General features: G+C 43.8%; 1 protein-coding gene across 7 annotated transcripts in view; it reads left to right on the forward strand.

Moving 5' to 3' along the window:
- RALGPS2 (Ral GEF with PH domain and SH3 binding motif 2) overlaps positions 1-24066 on the forward strand; it is a 983056-nt gene that overhangs the window by 278271 nt on the left and 680719 nt on the right. For all 7 annotated transcript variants that reach the window (XM_085601623.1, XM_085601627.1, XM_085601625.1 and 4 more), the window contains exons 3-5: positions 2524-2665; positions 3332-3439; positions 18705-18755. In XM_085601623.1, the coding sequence (XP_085457749.1) occupies positions 2609-2665; positions 3332-3439; positions 18705-18755 (216 nt within the window). In that variant the 5' untranslated portion in view covers positions 2524-2608. The remainder of the gene's footprint in view (positions 1-2523; positions 2666-3331; positions 3440-18704; positions 18756-24066) is intronic.

Here is a 24066-nt window from a genome sequence, read left to right on the forward strand (position 1 = left end):
TAATATACAAAATATTGTTAGAGCTTTCTGGCGTGGAGCAGATAGTGCAGATATTCTTCATGTTTTTTATGCTTGTACTGCTCCAAACTCCTTGGTAGGATCCATAGAAAGATTTTTATCAGAGATCACGGGGGCCGTTAAAATCTCTCAATCTATGTTGGGGGAAGAACTGTGCCAGAAGAAAACAATGTATAAATACCGTTACTTAATTTTTATGGCTACGCCGGAGGCACGGATATCAATAGCGGCCTTCTGGCTACAACAAGAGGTTCCTTCTTTCGAAATGTGGCGAGCCAAGTTGTTCAATATTGTTAATATGGAATATAGTCTATATGCTGTTAAAAGACCTAGAAAAAGAAAATTGGGGCTACAGGTTTGGGGGGCCTTGAGAGATTATATGGCAGGATAACGTGGTATGGTCATATGAAATTTGTCTTGTTTTTAGTTATTTTGATGTAACGTTATGTGGGACCATGTCCTCCGTTATTGTTTGTAATAATCAGAGATGGATATCTTTATGTATCTTGCTGCTGTGGATTTAAAAGAAAACAAAAAAAAACAGAATACTGCTGCTCGCGCTATCTTCGCCCTTCCTAAACCCTGTCATGTCTCCAAACTCCTCTGCCGCAGGGCTCTGCTCTGGGCACTATCAAGGGCTACCTTTCGGCCATTTCAGCCTTTTTGAGGCTTCCAGATCAACCTTCTCTTTTCAAGTCCCCTGTTGTACAGAGATTCTTAAAAGGCATTATGCATATGTTCCCTCCTGTTCCTTTCATAAGGCCTCAATGGGACTTGAATCTTGTTTTGACTTATCTCATGTGCGCTCCCTTTGAGCTGCTTCACAATTGTCCTTGACGTCTTTTGACTTTGAAAACTGCCTTCCTGGTGGCTATCACCTCTGCCAGGAGAGTGAGTGAGCTTCAGGCTCTTTCTTGTAAGACTCCTTTTCTGTCGGTTCATCCGGACAAGGTTGTGCTTCGTACTCGTCCTTCCTTCTTGCCAAAGGTTGTCACTGCCTTCCACATCGGGCAGACTATCACCGTGCCCACTTTCTTTCCGCCTCCGCACCCTTCCAGAGAGGAAGAGAGGCTTCACCATCTGGACCCAAAACGTGCGCTCTCCTTTTACCTGAATCTCACACAAGCATTCCGGGTGGAAGACCAGCTCTTTGTTGGCTATGCAGGTGACAAGAAAGGCCGGGCTGTTCGCAAGAGGACTATCTCCCGCTGGGTCGTCTTGTGTACCAAGGCCTGTTATTCTATGGCTAAAAAGGAACCTCCGGTGGGGCTGCATGCCCAATATACCAGGGCGACAGCAGCTACTACTGCATTGGGACGCGGTGTCCCCCTGCAGGACATCTGTCAGGCTGCCACATGGGCTTCGCTGCACACTTTTACAAAGCATTATTGCCTTTACAGTCCGGTCCGGAGAGATGGCTTCTTTGACTGTTCTGTTCTCCGTGACTTTCTGGTGTAATCTTGTTCGCAGACCAACCACCGGGGTTGGTATTGCTGGGGTATCTATTCTAAGGTAAGGAATCTATCACTAACGTGTCTCTTTGAGATGCACAAGTTACTACTTGGGTAACGATATATCTGTAAGAGACATTAGTTAGTTATAGATTCCTTACCGCCCCACCCATCCTCCCCGTTATGCGAACTGATTTCTAGGGTTAAGGTCATCCTTTCGGGCCCTAGTTTCTATGCACCAGTGGTCAGTATCTTGCATGGCTCTGCGTTCCTGTCGTAGAAAGTTGTGTACAGAACTGATGTCTGCGCACGTGGGCGCATATAAGTAGCTCCAGTGACGTCATCTCGGCGAATACGACGCCAGCGACGCACGCAGAGCCATACGACGGCGCCTATCTACGTGCAGGGGTACTGCTGGCGAAAGCTTTCCGGATCCAGTCTGACGCCTGGGGATATTCTAAGGTAAGGAATTTATCACTAACTAACATCTCTTACAGATATATCGTTACACAAGTAGTAACTTGTGCAACAAGTCTCCCATCACTTTTTCAATTAGGAATAGTTTTACATTGGTAAAACATAAAAACCAAAACTGCAGTGCCCCAGACAATAAGGTACCAAGGCCACATGATTTATCACTCAAATATCAGCTTTATATATATTTGAAAATTCAACCATTGTCTCCAAACATTTGCATATGTGTTTTGAATATACATACATTTTCATCTTCAAATGCACACTTTGCAGCTTTGTTGTTAATGTATTCAGCCAAGGAAAAACTTCAAATGTTGAAGGCCGAGCTGCACACAGGTGAGCTTCTTACAGGTAGCTTGATAGCTATCAGTAGCTTGTGAGCTGCTCGATGGAGAATCCTGTTTTAGAGTTTTTAAAGTTATATTTACTTTCATGTTTTCCGTTGTTAAAGGGACAAGGTTTTGATTGGGGGGGGGAGGGGGGATCTGGAGGTGTGATTTCTTTTCATTCATGGTATTGCTTACTTTTTTCTGATGTCTTATGTGCCACTTTGTTTGACTTGGGCTTTTCTTTCTTGTAGGAGTGATGACCGCTGTGCTGCTGCCATGGAGATAAAATGACCTAAAGCCCTCTGGTGCACACCTAGCACTCATGGTCTGAGAAGGATGGACCTCATGAATGGACAGCCGAGCACTGCTAACCTCGTAGCTACTGCTTCAGAGGTAAGCTGACAGAGAGCTGCTTTTCACCGTAATCAGCCTTTCTGTTAGGTGTATGATCTGGCCCTGGTGTTTACAGGCACCTGTGGAGATTCAGTGAGGTGGACCTAGACTGGTCTCCCAGCCTCACCTCTGAGAGTCTTGATTTCGAATTTATTCTCATCCTAAATTTTTCATGATTGAAGAGGGGCGTTCTTAAAATATAAAATGCTGTCCAGAGTTTGCTATCCTTAATAGTTGCGGTAGGTCTCTCTCTCTCCTCATTTTCCTTACCATTCCTTCTTCCTTCTAGTCTCTCACTCTCTCTCGCTCTCTCAGTTCCAATTTTCTCTCTGACTCTTCCTCTCAGACTAACGCTCTCATCCCCTCTCTCGCTTTTCTATCTGCTTCGCCCCTTTATCTCTCGCTTATCTCTCTCAATCCCCTTGTGTGCCCTCTTCTTTTAGCCCTCCCTCTCTTTCACTGCCTTTCATGTGAGAATGGTTCCTCTGCTCCCCAAGACTTTCTGGCACGTTCAAGATATCTCTACTTTCCTGTCAATCTCAGCCTTCATCCTGGTGAAATAAACCTTCATTTAACCTTTCTCCCATGGAGACAGGTTGGCATTTGCAAGACGACTTCTTTGCACATTTAATGTATTTTTAAATGTTACCTTCATTTTTTTGGCAGAAGAGTAGCAGCTCCGAGTCCTTGAGTGACAAAGCTTCCTCAGAATTAAAGAAAAGCTTCGATGCTGTGGTATTTGATGTTCTTAAAGTCACGCCGGAAGAATATGCTGTAAGCAACATTTCACTTTTTCTTTGGTAGATCTTTAGGCTTGTTTTACCTAGTCTTACAGTCTTGGGTCAGTCAGGGATTACTGGGGAGTATTCCTGGTGGGAATAGTTTACCTAAGGTGACCCAGAGCTTCTGGTATTATTGCACTCCAGTTAAATTGAAAAATTGCTATGTTTGAGCAAATCACTCTCTAAGAATAGCTTTATCGAATAGTAAAAGCTTACCGATTTGGAACTCTGAATCAACTCAATGGGTAGGTTTTTTTCCGTCTTTTTTTTTTTTTTAAGAATGTTGATATTTACAAATAGTTAAAATATGGCCGTTTGAACACAAAAAATGTTATTTTTACCTTTTTGGGCTAAGGCAGTTTAGCCACAAGGATAGCTCAATGAGCGGCTGCAACGAAGCAGTGATTGGCAGGTCATGAGTTCCATTCCTGACTAGCTTGACTCAGTCTTCCATGCTCCCGAAAGATCTATAAAGTCAGTACCATGAGTGACTAATGGTACCATGTGGTTTATACAGTTCTTAAAAGCTGCAGAAGTGCGGTGTGAAGGGCTATATAAAATAAAACAACCATTCTTATTGTAATCAGAATGACATGGAAGCCTAAGTGACAATCTATGCAACATAGACATTGTTTCCACAGATTACCAAAAATTCATAACCTACTTTTCACATTACAGAAGTTGTGAGACCGAGGTGTCTATTACAAGTGGGTCAGGTGGGGGTGGGGTTTTTACCACAAATGCTAAATACTTATAACGCGGGGTGTGGTGTAATACCTAGTAATATCTTTCCAGTGCTGAATCTAGCTCCTTCCTGGCCAGACATATGGCCCAAAACACCATTATATTGCTTTGTGCTAAAACCTTTAAAAAGCAGTTGTTATACGTGGGTCCCATTCTTGTCATCTTGTGTAAATTGCGTTTCCAAAATGATGATGTTCATGGTCATTGCATCACAGCAGTGAGAACGCTTGTTAAGTTTCCGCTGCTGTGACATACCAGTACTCAATCCTGGAGCCTGCCTCCTGCAGTCCATGTTTAATTCTATGTTTAGAGTACCACAATTCAAAAAGCATGTTCACAATAGTGCATGAGTTTAAAACCCATATACAGCATAACATTGAAGATGAGGAATTGGTGGCTGCTTGTCACCTTGGGGGTTCTGCATGACATTCACACAACTCGAGATTTTCACTTTACTCTCCTGATCCATTTCATGTCTCTTGTAGACCCTCTCGGAAGTACATCCCCGTTATTCGTGGTTACCCATATTATGATTCGGAATAGCATTTGAGCTTGTGGGCTGTGTTATTCATTGGGAGGCGTTTTCAAACTAGTAACTTCTGAACACCAGAGAAAACAGCGACTCTTGCGAAAGGATTGGGAAGACAGTAACACCAAGTGTTTAGCTTTCCGTGTAACGCATCACAGGACTAGAGGTTACTCCACTACTAAAATGGAATGAATCTGTCTGTTGTCAGTGCTGTGATTTTATTTTTTGACGTAGAAAGTGTTGGCAGAGATGAGTATGGTGTTTGAATTCTACTCCGCTGCTGGTAATTCCTTGGGCCATATTCTATTCAAACATTGTTTGCCCACTTTGCCTGCAGTCATCTGCAAATCAGCCTTGGTCCTTCTCAGATAGGAGCAGGCTGGGTACCCTTTAGTGAGGAGCACAGGCAACATCAGACCAATTCCGGCGATGGTGCGCCTCCTCAGCTTGATGCAGCTTTGGCCCTATGGTATGCTGAGCACAGGGCCCCAACATTTAGGCATATCTGTTCCCTTAATTTCAAATGCTGGTGCTAGAATGCTTATCTTGTTGACGTCCTCCCATGCAAAACCTGTCCGGATCCTCTGGATTGCCTGCAGACTTCACTGTCCAAAGAGTGAAGTGCCCATCTGCCATGGCAAACACAAATCCCTCTTTCATTGGGACTATAGAAGGGGATTTATTGTCCACTGGAATAGACGCAGTCTTTAAGAGTCCTTGTACCTATGTGGCTTGTTAGGTGAGCGTAATAGCTTGTTCTGGTGCCAGTACTTCAGAATACCGATTACAAATGTCACACACAAATTCTGGGCCTAGTATATAAGTGACCACCGGTCGCGGGGAACTAGCAATTGAGCCGGCAAAGACAAAACTGGAGACAATGCACCTTTTTAGGTAAGACCTGGGCCCTCAAATGCGAATACTCCTGAAGCCATGTCGGAGAGCAATGAGGTCACAGTTCATGACATGAGCCACTTCTCTGTTTATCTTTCTGAATTCCTAGGCTGGCTGGAGGCTGGCTGGGTGGTGGTGAATTTGAGATAATCCTCAAGACCCTCAAAAATCAACAGAGGTGTGCTCACAGGCTTTGTGCTGCTGGGAAGGTGGGGAACGTGATGGGACAGCTGAAGGCCCTTCTGGTGATGTGCAGCAGTGAATGATGATGGCGATCGATTCCTAAGCAGCTGACTTGAGCAGAGTTTGTGTCCTGGAGAAGTGGTAGTCTGAAGGTGGCTCACACAGGTCCTCTGTCAGCTGGGCTCTGTACCACACTGACATTCAGATACTCCTCCAAAAATATGCAGTTAAATCTTCTTAGACATGCAGGTCTCCCTTTTTGCAGGTAAGTTACATCAGTGCTGCTCTCAGGGTCTTGACCCAGGCTTAGTCTTAGACCGGAAGGGTATAGCAGAGTGCAGGGTTCTATCCCCGGCTCACAGTTCTTCTCAGCTACTCTAGTGTACAGCTCTGCTTCAGAGATATTTATGAACCAATTACTGATCAGGAGTTCCAGGACTTAACATCAGTTCTGACCAATCACACTGTCTGCACCAATTCAATTTTGGTATCACTGTATACATGGAATGCCACCGGAACAGTATTATTGGCGCAGAAATCATAGCACTGTCTCAGCTTTGGGTTGGTCCTTGAGGAATGTGTACTAGCCCCAGCAGCATGCTGAATCCCTTCAGAATACAAATCACTGGAAGAATCATAAGAAAGGATGGAAGCAAGGAGCACACCGTCATAGATCTCACACAGTGCCAGTGCAAAGCTGTCATTTGAATGCTTCTCTTTCAGTTTGATTCTCAATAGTATGACCTCTGGCACTTGTCTCGTGTCACATTCTGTGTCTGCTTTGGTTAGCTCGGTTCAACTTACAGATTGATTCAGAACACTGTCTGCATTAAGTTGAATTTTACTGCTCAGATTTCATATTTAACGATGTAGTAGTTAATTTGTTTTGTACTTGCACAGTTTGAGGAGCAAAAACGCAAACTTTCCTTTGTAACTAACCCGGCAGTGTAGACCTGGGATTTAAACTGTAGAAACTGTGCAGTTTGACCTCAGCACTACACTTAAAAGAAGTGCTCTGATGCTCATGGTTGGATTTGGGCACGGGACAGAACGGTGGTGCTCAGGCAGACTGGGGATGTGCCAGAGCGCAGGATCTGATACTTTCCTAGCACAGATACAGCCTAGTTGGTTGCTTTGAGGTGAAGTATAGTCAGACTTGAATCACTCAAAAGGTGAAGGGAGGAATGCTTGCAATTTGCACTCCAACCATTGTCCTTTAGATCACCATGCCACCTCGGTTTGGACCCATCCATATGCAAATAAATCTTGGCCCTGTTCCTCATGGGAGCAGTTCAGCCTGAACTGCAAAGCTAGGTCCTCCCTGAACCGGTACACAAGTAATCCAGGACTTTTTGCCCTAGTTCTGGGCTCATCCGGTTGGTACAGCTTGGTTCTAGTGAGGGAGGACGTGGTTTAGCAGTTTGGGCTTCACTGTTCCCATGAGGAGCAGGGTCAAGGCTGATTGGGGTGGTGAGCAAAAGAACGATGGGTTGGAGTTCTACCCAGAGTGATTGTCAGTGGTTAGACTTATTGCAAGCAGCTTCCTATCACATTTTTAGTGTTTCATGTACCACCCTAGGTGGAATGGGTATGCCCAGATATGGGTTCCATGCTCACTGTCACTGTAACCAAGCTGTGACGGGCTGATGAGCCCATGGCTAGGGCGAAACCGGTCTTAGGATGCTTGTGTTCTGGTTCATGGTACCCGACCTGGACTGTTCCCATGAGGAGCAAGGTCAAGATTGATTTGCATATGCCTGGGTCAAAACTGAGATGGCATGGAGAGCAAAAGGAGGATGGGTTAGGGTACTACCCCGAGTGATTGACAGTGGTTAAGCTTATTACAAGCAGCCTCCCATCACCTTTTGTGTGTTTCATGTGTAGTCCGGCTTAGCCATCTGTGTATACCTATGGACATTCCAACATCCTTGTGCCCAGGCACCTGGTCACCCACACAGTCACTCAGTAAAGAGGTAACATCACTGCTCACATCAGTGGATTCACCCTCACATAGAAGCGGAGATGATAGGGGGGTGCAGCAGCTATATACACTGCCGTGGGAACATGCATTCTCCTCAGAAAAATGTGAATGAGTAACTGGCATGGTCTTGCCCAGCCAATTCCTGGAATAGTTTTCATATCCAATTCAATGTCCCCATACTTTTCTCACTGAAAAAATATGTCCATCTACCTGATTAGTTATAAGCGCTTGGGCGCAGCTCTGGTCCTGCTTGCCATAGTTACAGGACTTTAACTGTCCATTAAAGGAATGCTAATACCAAGGATTTGAAGAACTAATAACAGGTGAAGGCTGGCTTTGCATACAAGTTGATCGATCCACCCTGTTTCTAACAAGGGCCAGTGCTGAGCAGTTTTCGGCAATGAAAGGGCGTGCTAGGTAGAGATGGTTACCGTGGTTTGGTCAGTTTACTGAAATGTACCATCTAGTTTTTTTTCCTAGCAATCGAACAGTGGTAAACAAAGTACTCTAATATGCAATAGGAAAGAAATGTTGGCAATGGAAATCCACACTCTACATGGACCAAGTTAGCAAAGGTTTTCTTATTTAAACGTACCATATCATTGAAGTTATTTTTAGTCAGGCCTTGTCAATCTCAGTACTACCAATGTCATATTAATCAACAAAAGATATCGGGATTGGTGATGGGAACTCTTCCTTGTTATCTTCTGCACTATGATCAGGGTAGCGCAGTGTGGCATCTCTCGTTATACATTCTTAACTCCCTTGTCTGGTGTTCTCCTCTCTGCCGAAGTCCAAGGGCACGGCAGTTCATGCTAAAAGGGCCATTCAGTAGCTTCCCTTTGGTGGTTGTCAGGCAATAAGCGAATACATCTAAGGATCTCTCCTGTTGACCGGCAAAACCAAAAACGTGGGTTGCTGTGTTTTTGCAGGTCAGACTCTGCAGGAACCAATGCTAATCTTTTGTGTTTTCCCGTTTTAAAGTTCTTCTACATTTTGCAAAGATGTTCACTTATGTTACGCTTTTTTAAGTACTCTTCTCATCCCACAGCTGTACCAGTTAGTCTTTTAAGAGACTTGCTTTACTTGTGCTCCTGATCTTTGCAGGGATTCATCTAACTTGCAATCTGTTTACACCAAATCTTTCTCGCTCAGTAGCCCTCCAGCACTCCAATCCGCACCTCACTGTTCTCAATTCCTTTACATCTTTGTTACATATAACCACTGAATGACTCGTATTGCTGCACTCCATGAATGATCAATTGGATGGAACACTGTGTAGGCCATCATGACTTGCAAAACTAGTACAGCACGACTTTTTCCTGGACTGTCTAATCCCTCAGAGCTCCTGTGAGTTGGAACCTGTATATCCATTTACATTTTGCGCTGACATGAATGGAACTGATCTACTTCATTACTCTTGTGCAGTGCCCACGAGAGGAAACCCTGCCTTCTACATGCATGGAAATGAAGCTTTGGAATTTTGGCTAATCCTGCTGCCCTACTGCTGAACATCCCAACGTGGCTCCTGATGCTCCCAGCAGCTGTACTGCTTGGATCGTAGAATGCCTTCTGTAGAGTAGGTCTCATCCATCATATACTGCTCTTCTGTACCCAGTTTCTCGCACGTCTGTTTGCTCTTTTGGCGTAACGTATTCACCTTCCTTGGGAAGCGGTGCTTTGCTCTGGCACTGCAGTATACAAAAGCTTGAAATCTCCAAAGTGATTTGCTAGGTCACAGGTGTCTATTGTTAGTTGACAGCAACCAGATCTAGTTCTTTTTTTCAGGGTAACCTCAGTGGTTTTCATTTAAAAGTATTTTGTCTAAATATATCCCATGTTTATCTTTAAAAAATCTGTTCTTTATGCCTCTTACTGAGCTTTGCTGCCATAAATGGAGCTCGGCCATTACCAAGCGATTGATCCTGCCGACCTCTGTACTTTAGCGTATTAATGAAGACTTGACTTTCTAACTGGAACCTTAAAACAGCTTTCTACTTTCAGCAGATGCTTATTGTCCTGCTAAAAACATTTTGTACACACTGCAGGGAAACTATCCTGCTAGTAGATCATTTTTTCTATTGCTACGAACTGGTGTTATCAATTTCCTTCAGTGGGGAAAAATCGTGCTCTTTAACTTGACTGCAAAGTTTTCACCATCTTATGTTACAGGGTGTTTATATAGTGGTTCATTTGCCAATTAGTAGATCTCTTGGCTCTCATACAGACTGATCTGCATCAAGCATAAGTTTCCTACTGGGGAAGATTATTTCTATATCATTTTGGAGTATGCATGTGTTTGGAGGACGAGTGTTCACCTTTATGCAGTGTTTCACAAGGTGGAATGGAGTTTTACACCCTTCCAACTTAACCTGTCTGTGTGGGTAATTTCTGTGTGGTTGTTTGCAGTGGGTGTTTGGGGTTTCTGACTTCCGTTTGACCCATGTCAGCTGAAGGTCCCCTGTCACAAGTGCGGTTCACATGGACCTCTTTTGACTATTTTGTTCCTCCAGTAGAGTTGTATAGCTACAGTCTGTAGCTGTACTTACTGATCGACTCTAGGAAGGAAGTATCCCTGTGAAGGATTAACATAAGTCTTTGTTGACTTGTGGTCCTCATTACTAGAGTTCTAATCTATCAATTGATGCCCTGACTGTCAGGTATTCTTGTGTGGTTGGATCCAGTCCCTTACTCCTGAATTCCTACATTTCCCTGTTTATTGTTTATCAGAGTGCTGAATTTGCCACACACCAAACACATTTAACCATGGCATGGTTTGAAGGACTGTATTTGGGACCTTTACATCTTATGCTGGTAGTTGTAGCGGTTTGGGGGTAATGCATATGGTGATTCAATAGTCTGATGTAAAGGTGGTAGGTTGTCCGGTAGATATGCCAAGGTCCGACAGGGGGGAGGGTGCGATTGCAACAAAATTCCGTTCCTGGTCCACATTGTGCCAGTTCTAATCTGGTTGGAGAGTTCCAATTTGGAGGGGAATGTATGCCAGTGCCATTGACTGTTTCGCGGGGAAGAGGAAGTTAATCTGTTGTATTGGGTGTAGTATGCTTTTATGGGTAGTTGTGTGGTGAGAAATGAGGAAGATGGGATTATTGGTAGCTAGTATGTGGGCAGAGGAGGTTTAGACTTCTTGCATTGAATATGTGGAGAAGGACTGTACATTTTGTGGTGTTTAGCTCATTGGTATGATATGTTGTAGATTGTATTGTCATGTGATATCTTGTGGCGGTGGTTGATAAGGATGGAGCATGTATGTAGCTGGATGATCCTGGGATAGAAAGGTATCTTACAGTGGTCAGAAGCACGTCAGAAATGTATGTTTCTTGGGAGATGGGGTTTGATATAGAAAGGGGGAAGGATGGGCATATGCCTAGGATAAGAGGACGCGGAGAGGGAAAATAAGGAAGGGGAGAATGAAGAGCAAGAGGCTCCCGCTACAGTATTGAAATGTAGTCCTGAATGGGGGTTGCATGTGTAATTTTTGAGATTGTGCAATAATAGTGAAATGTGTTTTTGAGATTTGTATTGGTTTGTGTTTTGAGTAAAGCTTTGCATTACCCTAGTTGCTTGGGCTGGATGTTTGGATGGTGGTTTGGGTTAAGAGGGAAGAGGATAATCCTGCAAAGAAGTTTGCTAAATGTCTTCATTTTTAGGTCTCGCCTGAGCCAGCGCTTTAGCGCTGCTCTGGCGAGAGCTATAGAAAGCGGGATTTGGAAGTGCAAACTAGTGCTTTTCAGGCCGCCAACTCCAGTGCATGTGCGCCGGGCGCGCGCACCATTTGTCAGCCTGCTGATCACTTTCGCGGCCGCTTTGATGTTCTCAGTGAGCCGCGCGGCCACTGAGAACATCAAAGCGGCCGCGAAAGTGCTCACCATATGCCAGCCTTCCCTGTGTTGCTATAAATGCATAAAATTGCTCTATCTTTTTGGCGACCAGGTGTAAGAGTAATGACACCATTGTGCCACTTGTTGCTTCTCAGTTGTGAAATTATCCTGAAAATTTGGAGTCCTACTGGCTATGTTTGTGCCCAAGATGTTGCACTTTCATCACAGCCATTCAGACTTCTTTTATTCTCTTGTTTTATTGGCGTCTTAAAGACTCCTTGCTTCCAGAGACTCCCAAATTGAGGACTTCCCAAACCACAAAACAGGCCTCTACCAGAACTGCAGCTAATCTCTGAAATTCTCCCCACTAAGCTGAGGACCAACCCTTCTTTCATGACCTTTTTGAAGTCGACTAAAAACAGCTTTTTATCAGGCACTTAAACACAATCGCCATTTCCTCTGAGCCATATACCCCCAACAGCATGTTGCTGAACACTGCATTCCCAACACACCGAGCTTCCTTAATACCAACGGTTTTGCTTCAGTTCCTAATACCTACCAGTTTGTTTAAAGAACACATATACTAGTTAGTGCAGTTGTACTAAATAAAACTGTTAAATATTGTAAATAAAAATCCTTCCATAACAGCAAGACTTGTATCACAGACTGCAGCAGGCCTGACTGACACCAGGCCTCTTCTGATACTCCAGCAAGCTCCAAGCATCCCCCTCAAAACTCAATACTGTACTAATCAATACTGCCTCACTGTACTCTCTTCACCGTGTTCAAGGTGACACGTCATCAGTCCAGCACTCCTCAGGATGTATTTTAGGCTGTCTTCTCCCACATTACTGGTCCACAAGGTATATGCTTAGTGTGGTCTGTCCTGCATCATTCATGCTGGAGAATTCCCTCTGTACGCCTGGGCCAATTCTCCTCCTCTTTTCAGCCACTTCATGTCTTCTTTCGGCATTTCCTCCCATTTTTCAAGAGCTATGTTGGGTGGAAAAATAAAACCCAGAAGCCCATCCATTCAGTGAAATCCGATTTTCTGTGACACTTGCATTATTACAAATATTTAAGTGTAGATGCTGCTTTTTAGGTCTCGCCTGACCAGCGCTTTAGCGCTGCTCTGGCGAGACTTATAGTAAGCGCGTTTTGGAAGTGCAAACAGTGGCTTTGCAGGCCTCCAACTACAGTGCATGTGACCCGTCCGGGCGCGCGCACCATTTGGAGTCCTGCAACCACTTGTTTGCTTTCACTTTAGCCGTGATTCATCGCACCATTTGGCAGCCTGCGTGCCCGCCCCCACTCCCCCTCCCACTCCGTCAGCTTCAGTGCGCGCTTGTTACTAAAGATTTTGCAATGAATGTTGTTCAGAGGACGAGCCAGTGGTAAGGAACGCCTTGTTGTACTTTCACTTTAGATCGTATTTTAACGACAAGTTAGAATCTCCTTCTTATTCGCTTAAAGTGGCTCACACATTTTTTTAGGTTAATATTTAGGGCTTTTTCCCACACAGGACACGGCAACATTGGCTGTTGATTTTTTACAACACTTCTTCCCTCTCTCTCTCCCCCCACTTTTTATCTCTCTATGTCTATACCTCCCTTTCTATTTCTGTCTCTTCATTCTGTCTCCTCTCTCTCTCTTTCTACCCCCTTTATTCTCTGTTTCCCTCTTTCTCTCTCTCTCTCTTTCTCTCCTCTTCATTCACTCTCTCTCCTTTTATTTCTCTCTCTCTCCCCTTAATTCTCTCTCCTCTTGCTGTCTCTATTTCTCACTTATTCTCCCACTTGAGCGTCATCTGCTATGAGATCCGATGCCGGGGCCTCGAACCCAGGTCCCCAGTTCAAACATTGACAGCTGCTTATCTTAAAAAAATGGAGCCCTTTCCCCTTTTCTTCGGCACTTCTTTTCAGTATTTTTATAATATTGGTAGGCGCAAACACATGCCAAACATAACAATACATACTTCTGTGATGGGGGTATGAAAGTCACGTGCAGAGTGAATGTAGTCCATCGCTGTGCAAAACTCATTAGCAATTAATTTATTAATAAAACACTCCGATGCTGAGTCAGCTTTGGTAGTATCCTTTCACACTGGTGTTTCGTGAAAGGCGCTGATATGTACAAATACCACTGTTTACTTAGAATCATAACTAGCAGGCAGCCGAAATAATCTCTCATAACTGAAGTCAGTTAGGAAAGCGGAGGGCCTGCACGCCCCCGAAGTGTGGGAGTGGAGGTGTGGCCCAAGCTTCAGGTACCCCAAGGCACAGTACCCTGGCTTGAGAACTCCTGAGCGAGTACGGAGGGAGCCCCTCCATGTACTTTGCAGGGGGTGGAGGGCTCAAGTTTCGCTATGCCAGTGCCCACCAGGTGAACAGTTTCTTTTCTTGTGACCCACCACAGACGGGCCTTTCTGCAGGGCTCGGGGGCAGCAGGGCGTCCTCTGCAAGATGTTTTAAACTCTGCACTTTAATCGATACACTTACAATTCGGTATATCACGCAAGCATGCATTCCTGAATCAATCACACTGCATGGCCCAGTGTGTGGGAATTGTACAGCTTTTCAATCCCTGGTTTAATTTCCTTTCTGTTTTTGTCTTTGTTAAATTGTGTCCCTTAATTTGAATGTAAGGCTTGCAAATTAAAAACATAGATAAGAACGAAAAGACACGCCCCTTTCACGTGCCCCTGGTTGTAAAAGGAAGTGACACGTAGGTTGAAAGCCCACAGCATGTGTTGTGCACATGAAAGTGACAATCCGGAAACAAAGCAGGCTGGCCGGCTCTGTGGTCTGCAGAGATCTTATCGGCGCTATAATGTCTCCACCATCAATGGGCCCTAAACACCGTCGATCACCCAAAGTGGCCATATGTTAAAGTGATGCTTCACTTTAATGGGTATTTTCCAGTTTGAATTCTCCCAGCTCTGCCCGGAAGAGAAACATTTTCGTTTCAAACTGCTGTGCCCAGGGCTGTTCTATTCACTTTATTTCTGAATGTGAAATCGTGCTTGCATTCAATTTGTGCACACAAACGAAATGGATGTGTTCCTAAAAGTAGGGCATAAAAAAATTGAATAAATGCAACTTTGAGTCTTTCATTAAGGATGAAAGGTTGTAAGAGCGCCTGTGTCAACCAGGGAGGCCTTGAGGACACACAGCTGTGCTTTCAGAAACGTGGTCCGAAACACGACTTGCTAATGATATGAATGTATTATTTTTTATGAGTGACTAAGTTTATATTTTGTGACTTGGAAATAGCACACACACACACATCTAGTCAGGCGCAAAGGCAGCTTCCAAGAGTTAGCACATGAAAGTCCGATGGTTTGCCCTCAGCGATGCACGTTATGAGAGTCACTGGCCACGGGACAGTTTGTGGTTCATGAATGCAGCAAACAGCTGTGGTAAGAGATATAGTATTTGCATTAAGAGATATATTATGTGCAACGACTGATTACAGAATATGGTCCCTCCATATGTGCGGTCTGTGCGGAGACACAAATGTATAGCATATCTAGCTTTAAAAGCCACCTTATTTTTCGTATTTTACAGTGGCAGTGCGCTGCACTTTAAGCAGGACTTTGCGTGCCACTGACACGACCCCAGCCCTTCCAGTGTATCCAACGTGGTAACATGGATTTTTTTACTTTAACTAACAGGCGCCATTGTTTTCACCTTTTACAGTGGCAGTGAGTTGCACGTGAAAGCAGAGTTTGCCATTTCACTAATACTGCCCCAGCCCTTCCAGTCTTTCCAATGCACAATCCCACTACAAATAATTCCAGTACACTCAAAACCACATAATTACTATCCACATAATTCCACTGCACACAATGGCACATAATTCCAGTACACACATCTGCGCTACACCACACATTTACGCATCACACAATTCCACAATTAGCAATTTCAATCTAACGCACATAATTCCACTCCACATTCATGCACTCCGCTCCATAACACATGGGTAAAGCACATTGTCATTTACAGCGCCAATAGCTCTAACTCTCGCAAAAGTGAGACCTATGGCCATTGCACACAATAAATTCAACTTTGTAGCATGCCACATAATTCCAGACAATATAATGCTACTCCACACCATGCCACATAATCCCACACAACACCACACTATTTAATGCCACACAATTCTACATCACACAACATAATTACACTCCACACAATGCCACTCAGCGCTGCATAATTACACTCCACATAATAACACTCTACTCAATACAACACACCCCACATAAATGTACTTTATCCCACATACCAGCAATCCACATAAATGCTCTCCACACCATGACACATAATTGCAATAAGCATAATTTCACTCAACGCCACACAGTTCCAAGCCACACAATTCAACTCCACACATTTCCAATACATACCGCACAATTCCATACGAAACAACATATATCGAATACACAACACAATTCCACAACACACTACATATCCCCAATCCACACCGCATATTTCCACATCGTGCCACAAAATTTAACAGCTCACCACATAATTCAACTCCACAACATGCCACTCCAAAACAGTCATTTTACACAATAAACTCCATAACACACAATCTCACTCTACATAATTCCAGTACACCTAAAACCATTTAATTACTATCCACATAATTCCACAGCATACCATGCCACATATTTCCACTACACAACTCCCCCCACACCACACCACACAATTCCATGCCACACAATTCTACAACAAACAATTCCAATACAACAAATCTCTACCTCCCACTTCCACCAACACTGTTATCTCCCCCACACACAACCACTGCCCCTCTCATCTCCTCCTCATGCTGCCACTACCCCCTCTTACCTTGCAATCCCACTGCCCCCTCTCATTCCTCCCTCACATTCTCTCTATACTGCCTCCTCACACATGGTGCCTTCCTGTACCTCCTCGTGCAGTGCACTGGTCCACCTTTCAACTCCCCCCCCCACCTCTTGGTGTCTCTCCCTCTCAGCCTCTCTCTCACCCCTCTCTCACCCCCCTCTCGCTCTCTCATGCACTCCTCCTGCCTCTGTCATGTGGTTGACTTCAGGTCTTTGAGCACGATATCTTCCGGTGCCTTTATACAGGATTTCCGTCCCTCAAACCCGCGCTCTACTACTCTTCTTGGGGTGTGTGTTCTGCGTACACAGGTGCTCCCTTTTTATGCGTCTGTGGCCTGCTCTCCACTTATTTCTCTTTCTCAAACCCTCTTTCTGCACCACTTCCTGCACAAACTACCTATCCCTCCCTCTCGCTTCCTTTCTATCTATTCTGTGCAGCTCTCACAACATCTATTCACCATGCCACATAATTCCACTACACAAATACACTACACACCACTCAATTCTACCCACTCAATTCCAATCCAACCCACATACACCCACTCCACTCCAAACCAAAACACATAGGTAAAAGACATTGCCATTCACATCGCCAATAGCTGTAACTCTCCCAAAAGCGAGACCTATTGCATTGTAAATGCTTGTATTTATCTGTTTTAAAAACAACACATAAATAAAAGGCATTGTCATTTACAATGCCAAATGCCCAAACTCTCGTAAATGCGAGACCTATTGCATTGCAAATGCTTGTTTTTTTTATAATTCTTTTCACCCAGAGCTCAGTTACTCCTGATTTATCTTTTTTCCAGGCAAAAATGTAATGGAGAGTGAGTTCTGTGCTTGTATAGCTATTTCAATATGGCAACTTGTACAGTATTCAGTGTTTCAGCGTGCCTTGTGCTTAAAGTTAAATAAATGGAACCCCCTTATTATCAACTCCACATACTATAGTGTACGGAAGGTCGTTCAGCTTCTCTTATGCTTTGGAAACGGTCTCCTATGTAAAAGCTCTCCTCTGTAGGGAAAGGAAAAAGGAAAGATAGTGCCTTCATTGTTCCTTTTTGGATTGGTATCTTTCTGTACACACCAGGGTCCTGGAGCGTAAGCCTAGTATTGAACATACTTTGCTGAAATTCAGGCTCTACTTTATGAATTAACTATAAATATGGAGTTTTACTTCATTCATCAGGTTTTGTTAAAGGGAACAAAGCATTCAAATTCATGATCAATTTAGCACATCCTTCAGCACCAGATGAATTGTAGGAGGCTGATAGAATTCCAATTGGTGGCAAATACGGAGAGGCTTTTTAAGGCAGAGATGTCCACGTTGTAGGATGGAAGAGACCTAGTGACTTCTTGATCGGTTGTTCTAGGAGAGTTCCTTTGCGACCTGGTGGAGACAACCGATTGGGGACAAGGCACATTGCTTAATTTGAGCCAGTTGTTCCAGGTGGGACCCTCCGTCATTTATTTCTCATTAGACTTTCATCCGGAACAAAAGAAAGAACACCACCAAAATGGAAATGAAAGAGTAAGGGACGGAAAAACTGTGAAAGGTTTAACACAGGTTTAAAAAAAGAACTTGCATGAGTGAGCGAAAGGGACAGATGGTGTGTGGTGGTGGATGAAAGCGTTATGAGGTGGAATCAAGACCCGGCAGTCCAGACATTCGTCAGCGCCGACCATGGGCTTCGGAACAAAACTTTGAGGCCTGGCACTTACTGTTGTACAAATTAAGCACTACCAAAGTATGAGAGACCCCCCACTAGTGTGTGGGGAGAAAATGCCCCTTAGTGCGGGTGATCCTGGACATAGGAGGCTTCACACTGAGGAATGAAGGGGAGCATTGCATGCCGGGGAATTAAGGGAAGGCTGCTTGTTGCAGGAAACTGGAAAGCTGCCTTTTGCAAATGAGATGTGAAGGCTGACTGGTGCGACGAGGAGAGAAAGCTACATGTTGGAAGAGAAAGGTGGGACCGTTGAATACCGAGGAGGAGAATACCTACTGGGACAGAGAGTAGGGGAACAGACAGAAGAGCAAGAGACTTCAGTTGGAGAGGGAGGGATGAGACTGTTGGTGGATACAGGATTCCTCAGTGGGGTTGTCGGGATTTTCAGGCGGGCAGAACTCGTGTTGAATGATTAAACATATTCTGTTAATCTTCTTGCAATCTAAGAACACAGCCGCTCTTTTAACATCCCTTCTTGCCTCTCTTTCAGGGTCAGATAACACTAATGGACATGCCAGTGTTTAAAGCCATTCAGCCTGAGGTGAGTAGTTCACGAGGTTTTATATTTCTGGGGTCTCCGCTCACGCCTTGGCATGTGCCCCCTCATTCCTCCCTTCTCGCCAGGGCCTGAAGCCTGGGGAGGCGGTGTGCTGTCAGAACGTGTTGATAGTCTGTCCCTTAGGACCCTAGCACACGAGGTTTGAAGATGTAAGTTTGGTGTCATGGCTGACTTAAAATGTTCATTTTAAATCTGCAGTTCATTGAGATGCGCGTCTGTTACTAATGCACATTTTGAACTGTTGTATATAGTGATGCCGCATTGTACTCTGGTCACAGACTTCTATTCTGCTGGCATCTACTGTTGAACGTCTTGTTTGGCGAGATGGGGGTATATTTTTGCGTGCATTGCTTAATTTCTTTAAAAATGTAATGCTGTGGCACAAACTTTTTCTTCGATCAGCTGCTGCAGAATGCTGTCGTTTCTTTACACTAAGATTGTCTAGTATTAATTGGACCTCATGCCTCTTTCTTCCACCAATTTCTACATTTCCTGTCTCTTCAGCTCACCCTTGCAGGATCTTATCTCGTACATACTTTTCTCACTTTTTATAGCGTTCTCTTCATCCTTCGCTCTCCCTTTTCTGCCTTTCTCCCTTTTCCTCTGGGTCCCCATAAAATGGTTCTGGTGCCCATCTCCTGCAGCCACGTAACCGAATTAAGCATTCTGCACACCACATGACTTGTGTGCGCGAGGTTTACAGCATGGCTGTTTTCATCTAAACCACTGATGGAGCAGGAATCAGTTTAAATATAAAAAGTTTAACATCTATACCTCACACCAACATTGTTAATCCCAGCTCAGGTGTTTGGTCTCTTACTTCTCTGTGACAGACCTTTGACATCATATAGAAGGTCAGGAGCTATTCATCACATAAACTAAAATCACAATAGCTATTTATAAATTCAGACAATAATGAGAGTTAGGTGTAAGTTTTAAGGGTATTATTTTCATTACAAATTTAGTAAGTTCTCTTTTTCTTTTTAGTCAGTCAGTTAAATGTATCCATCAAATTACAGAATTGATCATACAAATATGATTAGAACAAATCATAACAAATAATGCATTCAGCATGTTCCATAAAGTAAAGAAGCCCTATTCTCAAAAATGGGTGGAAATGGCGTTAGCTAGAAACCATAAAGAGTTGAAGTTCGAGAGGAAAGAGAGAGAGAGCATGGAGTTTAAAATTCAGTGAGTCAGTAATAGCCAAACCTCCCATAAAGAGGTTCACCATACTCAGTAGAATATTAGCAATGCAGTAAATAGTTGCGCAGTAGCAACTGCAATCGGGTCGGAAAAGGAATGGCAAATTAGCGTTCAGTCTTCAGCGTTAAGCTCTTAGCATTCAGCATAAAGGATATGGAGCAGCGATCTGTGGTAAAAAAGGCATTCAGTGTAGCGTGTGCGTTTGTAAACCGACTCTAAGAGCACACACTAATATAAACAGTCGATAAGAAATGTTGCAGTTGCACTTGTATCCTCTCCTCTCGTCCAGTCAACTTTCGGTGTTCTTCTGAGAACACTCTCCTCTACCTTTCTCACGATTCTGCACAGTAAACTTGCAAAGAATGATCACAAAGTTGGAAACATTATTAACCCCTTCAGTGCCCATGACGAGCTGGACTCGTCATGGGCCGCGGTGGCGCTGTGCCCATGACGAGTCCAGCTCGTCATAGACCCCGCCCGCTAATGCAACGGCCGGCACTGGGCGGGGAAAGGGGCGGGCACTGAAGGGGTTAAAACTATGTCTACATATAAGGGCCTTTCGATTCTTAGCCCTTCTTTCCCATGGGTATGATCACATTCTTAACCTTCTAATCAAATTAATTATGTTAGCTAAACAATAGGATATGTGAAATAAACATAAGCTGCAATTAATATTATTCAGCAACATCTCTCCGTTATAAAATGAGGAAAAATGTTAAAAGATCAACATTTTCTATTCATGCATTGTATTTAACGTATGAAATAAGGATTCATTTTATTTAACAATAAAGTGGTTCTAGCAAATATTTCAAAACATAATTATTAATCAAACATTTTGTGATGTGAAGCTTTTATTCAAAGCATGTTAGGGTAAGGTCAACTTTTGAGCATTTTGTGCATTTATCAGCACATTTGCTTTTAGTTGCTTGTAAAATGAAGCTCGCTTAAACATTTTGAGGCCTAGTACTAATAGGTATAACTATACACATTTTAAGGTTGTCAGTTGTATATAAATTGCACGTTAATGTTGCACATGTGAATTTAACTAGATTACGTTTGTATTTTAATAAAACTTTCTCTAACCACTATGTAATTTACTTAACTTTATGGAGAGATTAGTCTCGGGGAATAGCTTTGTGTGTCCAGCTGTGACAGTGTCGCTTGTAAATAAGCTTTGACTATGGCACACTGCCTTCAGTATGTGTTTTCATTGTGAGACTATGAGGTTAATATACATTTCTTGGCCTCCACAGACACAGATGAAGGCTATGGTGATTTTCATGGATTTTATTTGTTTATGTCCTGAAGTGAAAATTTCTCATAAGACAGAGTGTGGTCCATCCCCTGTACAGGGAGCGCCACCGACTGATACTTAGCTTGAGGGTGCATGTATAGCTTATGGAGGAAAACAGGCATTCTCATTACCTGTTTGGATACCTTAGATTTTTACCTCCAAATCACATTCTCTCAGAAGGTCTATCTCTACTCATTTTCCTTATTTCTGGCCTTAGCAGTAAGTCATTCACACTTCTCTGCTCACATTGAATATTTTTGGGAACTGACTGTGCTATCCTTTGTCAGGAACTTATGTGCCATAATCTACTCAAAAGGGTGAATTTTCTCCACTAGACTGAAATCTTCTGCTAGTGAAGGTTTACTACACATTCCAGTTCCTTGTCCAATTTTCATCCACATCCTTTGTTGTAAACTTCATCTAGAAGATATTTTTTTACTTTCTAATTTGTTTGTGCCAGGCATATTGTGTTGATTCTTATTCCATACACTACCTTTCTTCAAAGGGTTATTGCCCTATATTATTGCTGCATCCCTTTTCCATTTCGTTGACATAGCCAATTCAAGACTCGGCCTACTATCAGACTCTGATGCCAAAAGTGTCACTTGATCTTTCTGTTCAGCCTCCTATACTCCTACATGACAGCAATTGTTCTTCATGGTGATATCTTTCCACATACAAAGGACTACTGCCTGTTTTCTGAGGCGTTCAGTGCTTTAAAAACAACAGACCTTATTGGTGTCACCTGACTCTAAGATGCTGTCTTAGGCGTGCCTTGTTGATCAGCGCCTTAGAAATTGGAGACTACACTTGACGATTCAGGACTACTTTGAGGCCCGATACAATTGCTGATGATGATTCATGGCCCTTTTTTTGAAGCATTGGTCATATAGGCTGGAGTGCAGTGACATTCTTGACGCAAGGACTATATGTGGAGGTTAACCTCTTTGCTTGTAGCTCAGAACTGCACAAAACCAAGCAGGACCCCCTTAGTGTCTTACCTTGCATCCTTCTGATTGTCTGACAGACTGGATTCTTCTTGATATGGGTACAGGGAAGTAGGTACTTCACAAAATGAGAAGCGGCTCCAAGACATTTGTAGGGCCAGTCCATTATTGAAGCATGATCCCAGTATGGGGATGGCTAATATTATTTACAATTAAACTGCCACTGGGTGGGAAACATTGCACTGAGCAGGACGAGCGTTGCTTCTCTTAAGTTGAAAACACTTCTTCCAGAGTGAAGCTGGGAAATTACTGCAGTGAATGGGAAAGTACCAGAAATTAGTGTCTCCTCACTATCTAGGACCATCCCATTCTAATGGAGTGCAAATGCTTTGTGTTTTTTTGTGAGTCGGAATCTGTTGATGCAAAGCACAGCTAATTTTATCAAGGCAATTCGGGATCCAGAACTCGGGCTAAGGACAGATCCTGACGCAATTAGAACTGCGTTTCAAAATTACTATCTGGATCTCTACAGGGATATTGATATACAACAGGAATTAATCAAGGAATATATTATTCAAGATAGATTTGTAAGATTAGAGACTAACGATACAAAGTATGGATGATGTTCCGCAGTGGGAGGAAATTCTTCTTGCAATAAATAATCTTGCTCCAGGTAAAGCGGTGGGCATTGGTGGGATCCCCACCGAATTTTGGGCCTCATGTAGGTAACATACCATTTACCGATTCATAAATACCGAATTTTACTGAATCTGTATTTATGAATCGGTAAATAGTATGTAGGTAAACATTCGGTATAAATTACCGATTCGGTAAAATTCAGTAAATGAATACCGAATCCACAATACCGGCCGGTATCATGAAGCGGTCTTTACCGATTCGGTAAATACCGAATCGGAGTTTACCGAATCGGAAATTCAAATTTACATCACTTGATGAATCAGCCAATCCCGTGCAAGGCCAACCCCACCCAACCAGGAAGTGGCCACACCCAGGCAGGTGCACACAATCATCAGACTCTGGAGAGGCTGGTAGTGCAGAGCAGAGCAACAGAGCCAGTGCCTGATTGTGAACAACAAACTGACACAATGTCCAGCCAGGAGACAGAGAGAGATGGAGGTGAAAGGAGGAGAAAACAAAAATTCAGCCCAAAGGAACTGCAGGTACTAGTGGAGGAGGTGGTCAAGCAGCACCAGAAGCTGTTTGGAAAGCAGTCCCTGCAAGTGCCTGAGTCGGAGAAGAGGAAAATCTGGCTGGGAATCCAGACGCAGGTGAATGCAATAGGAGTGACCCCTCGGGACATAGACGTGCTGAAGAAGCGGTGGTACGACCTACGTATCGTCACGAAGAGGAAGATGGGGGAACTGCAGAAAGAGGCCAGCCGGACAGGAGGGGGAAGGAACAGGGCACCTGCCCTTACAGAACTTGAGGAGCTGGTGGAGCCAACAATAGAGCCCAAGAGTGTCGTGGGGATTGGGGATGCAGACAGCTCTGCCAGAGCCGCCACCAAACAAGGTAAGACTCATGCACAGCAATGTGGCCCCCCCCTACCCCTCTCCCAACTCCCCAATTGGGCAATGAGTATCCCACTCCAGTACAGGTGTTAGTGCATACTAGCAATGCATTATGGGAGATGTAGTCTCGGAAACCCCAAACATGAGAAGAATAGCACAGAACAACAAGGCATGTTACACACATTAGCGAAAAGCAGGCAGAGGACAATGAGAGAGTGTTTCAGAAATGTATTGTGATGCTAGCAATGCAGGGCTTCAGGTACATTGAGCTGATGTTGCATTTCTGTCCACAGACGATACATTGCGCAGGACTG

The sequence above is a fragment of the Triturus cristatus genome, chromosome 4_2, assembly GCF_964204655.1.
Source record: "Triturus cristatus chromosome 4_2, aTriCri1.1, whole genome shotgun sequence".
Lineage (NCBI taxonomy): Eukaryota > Metazoa > Chordata > Amphibia > Caudata > Salamandridae > Triturus > Triturus cristatus.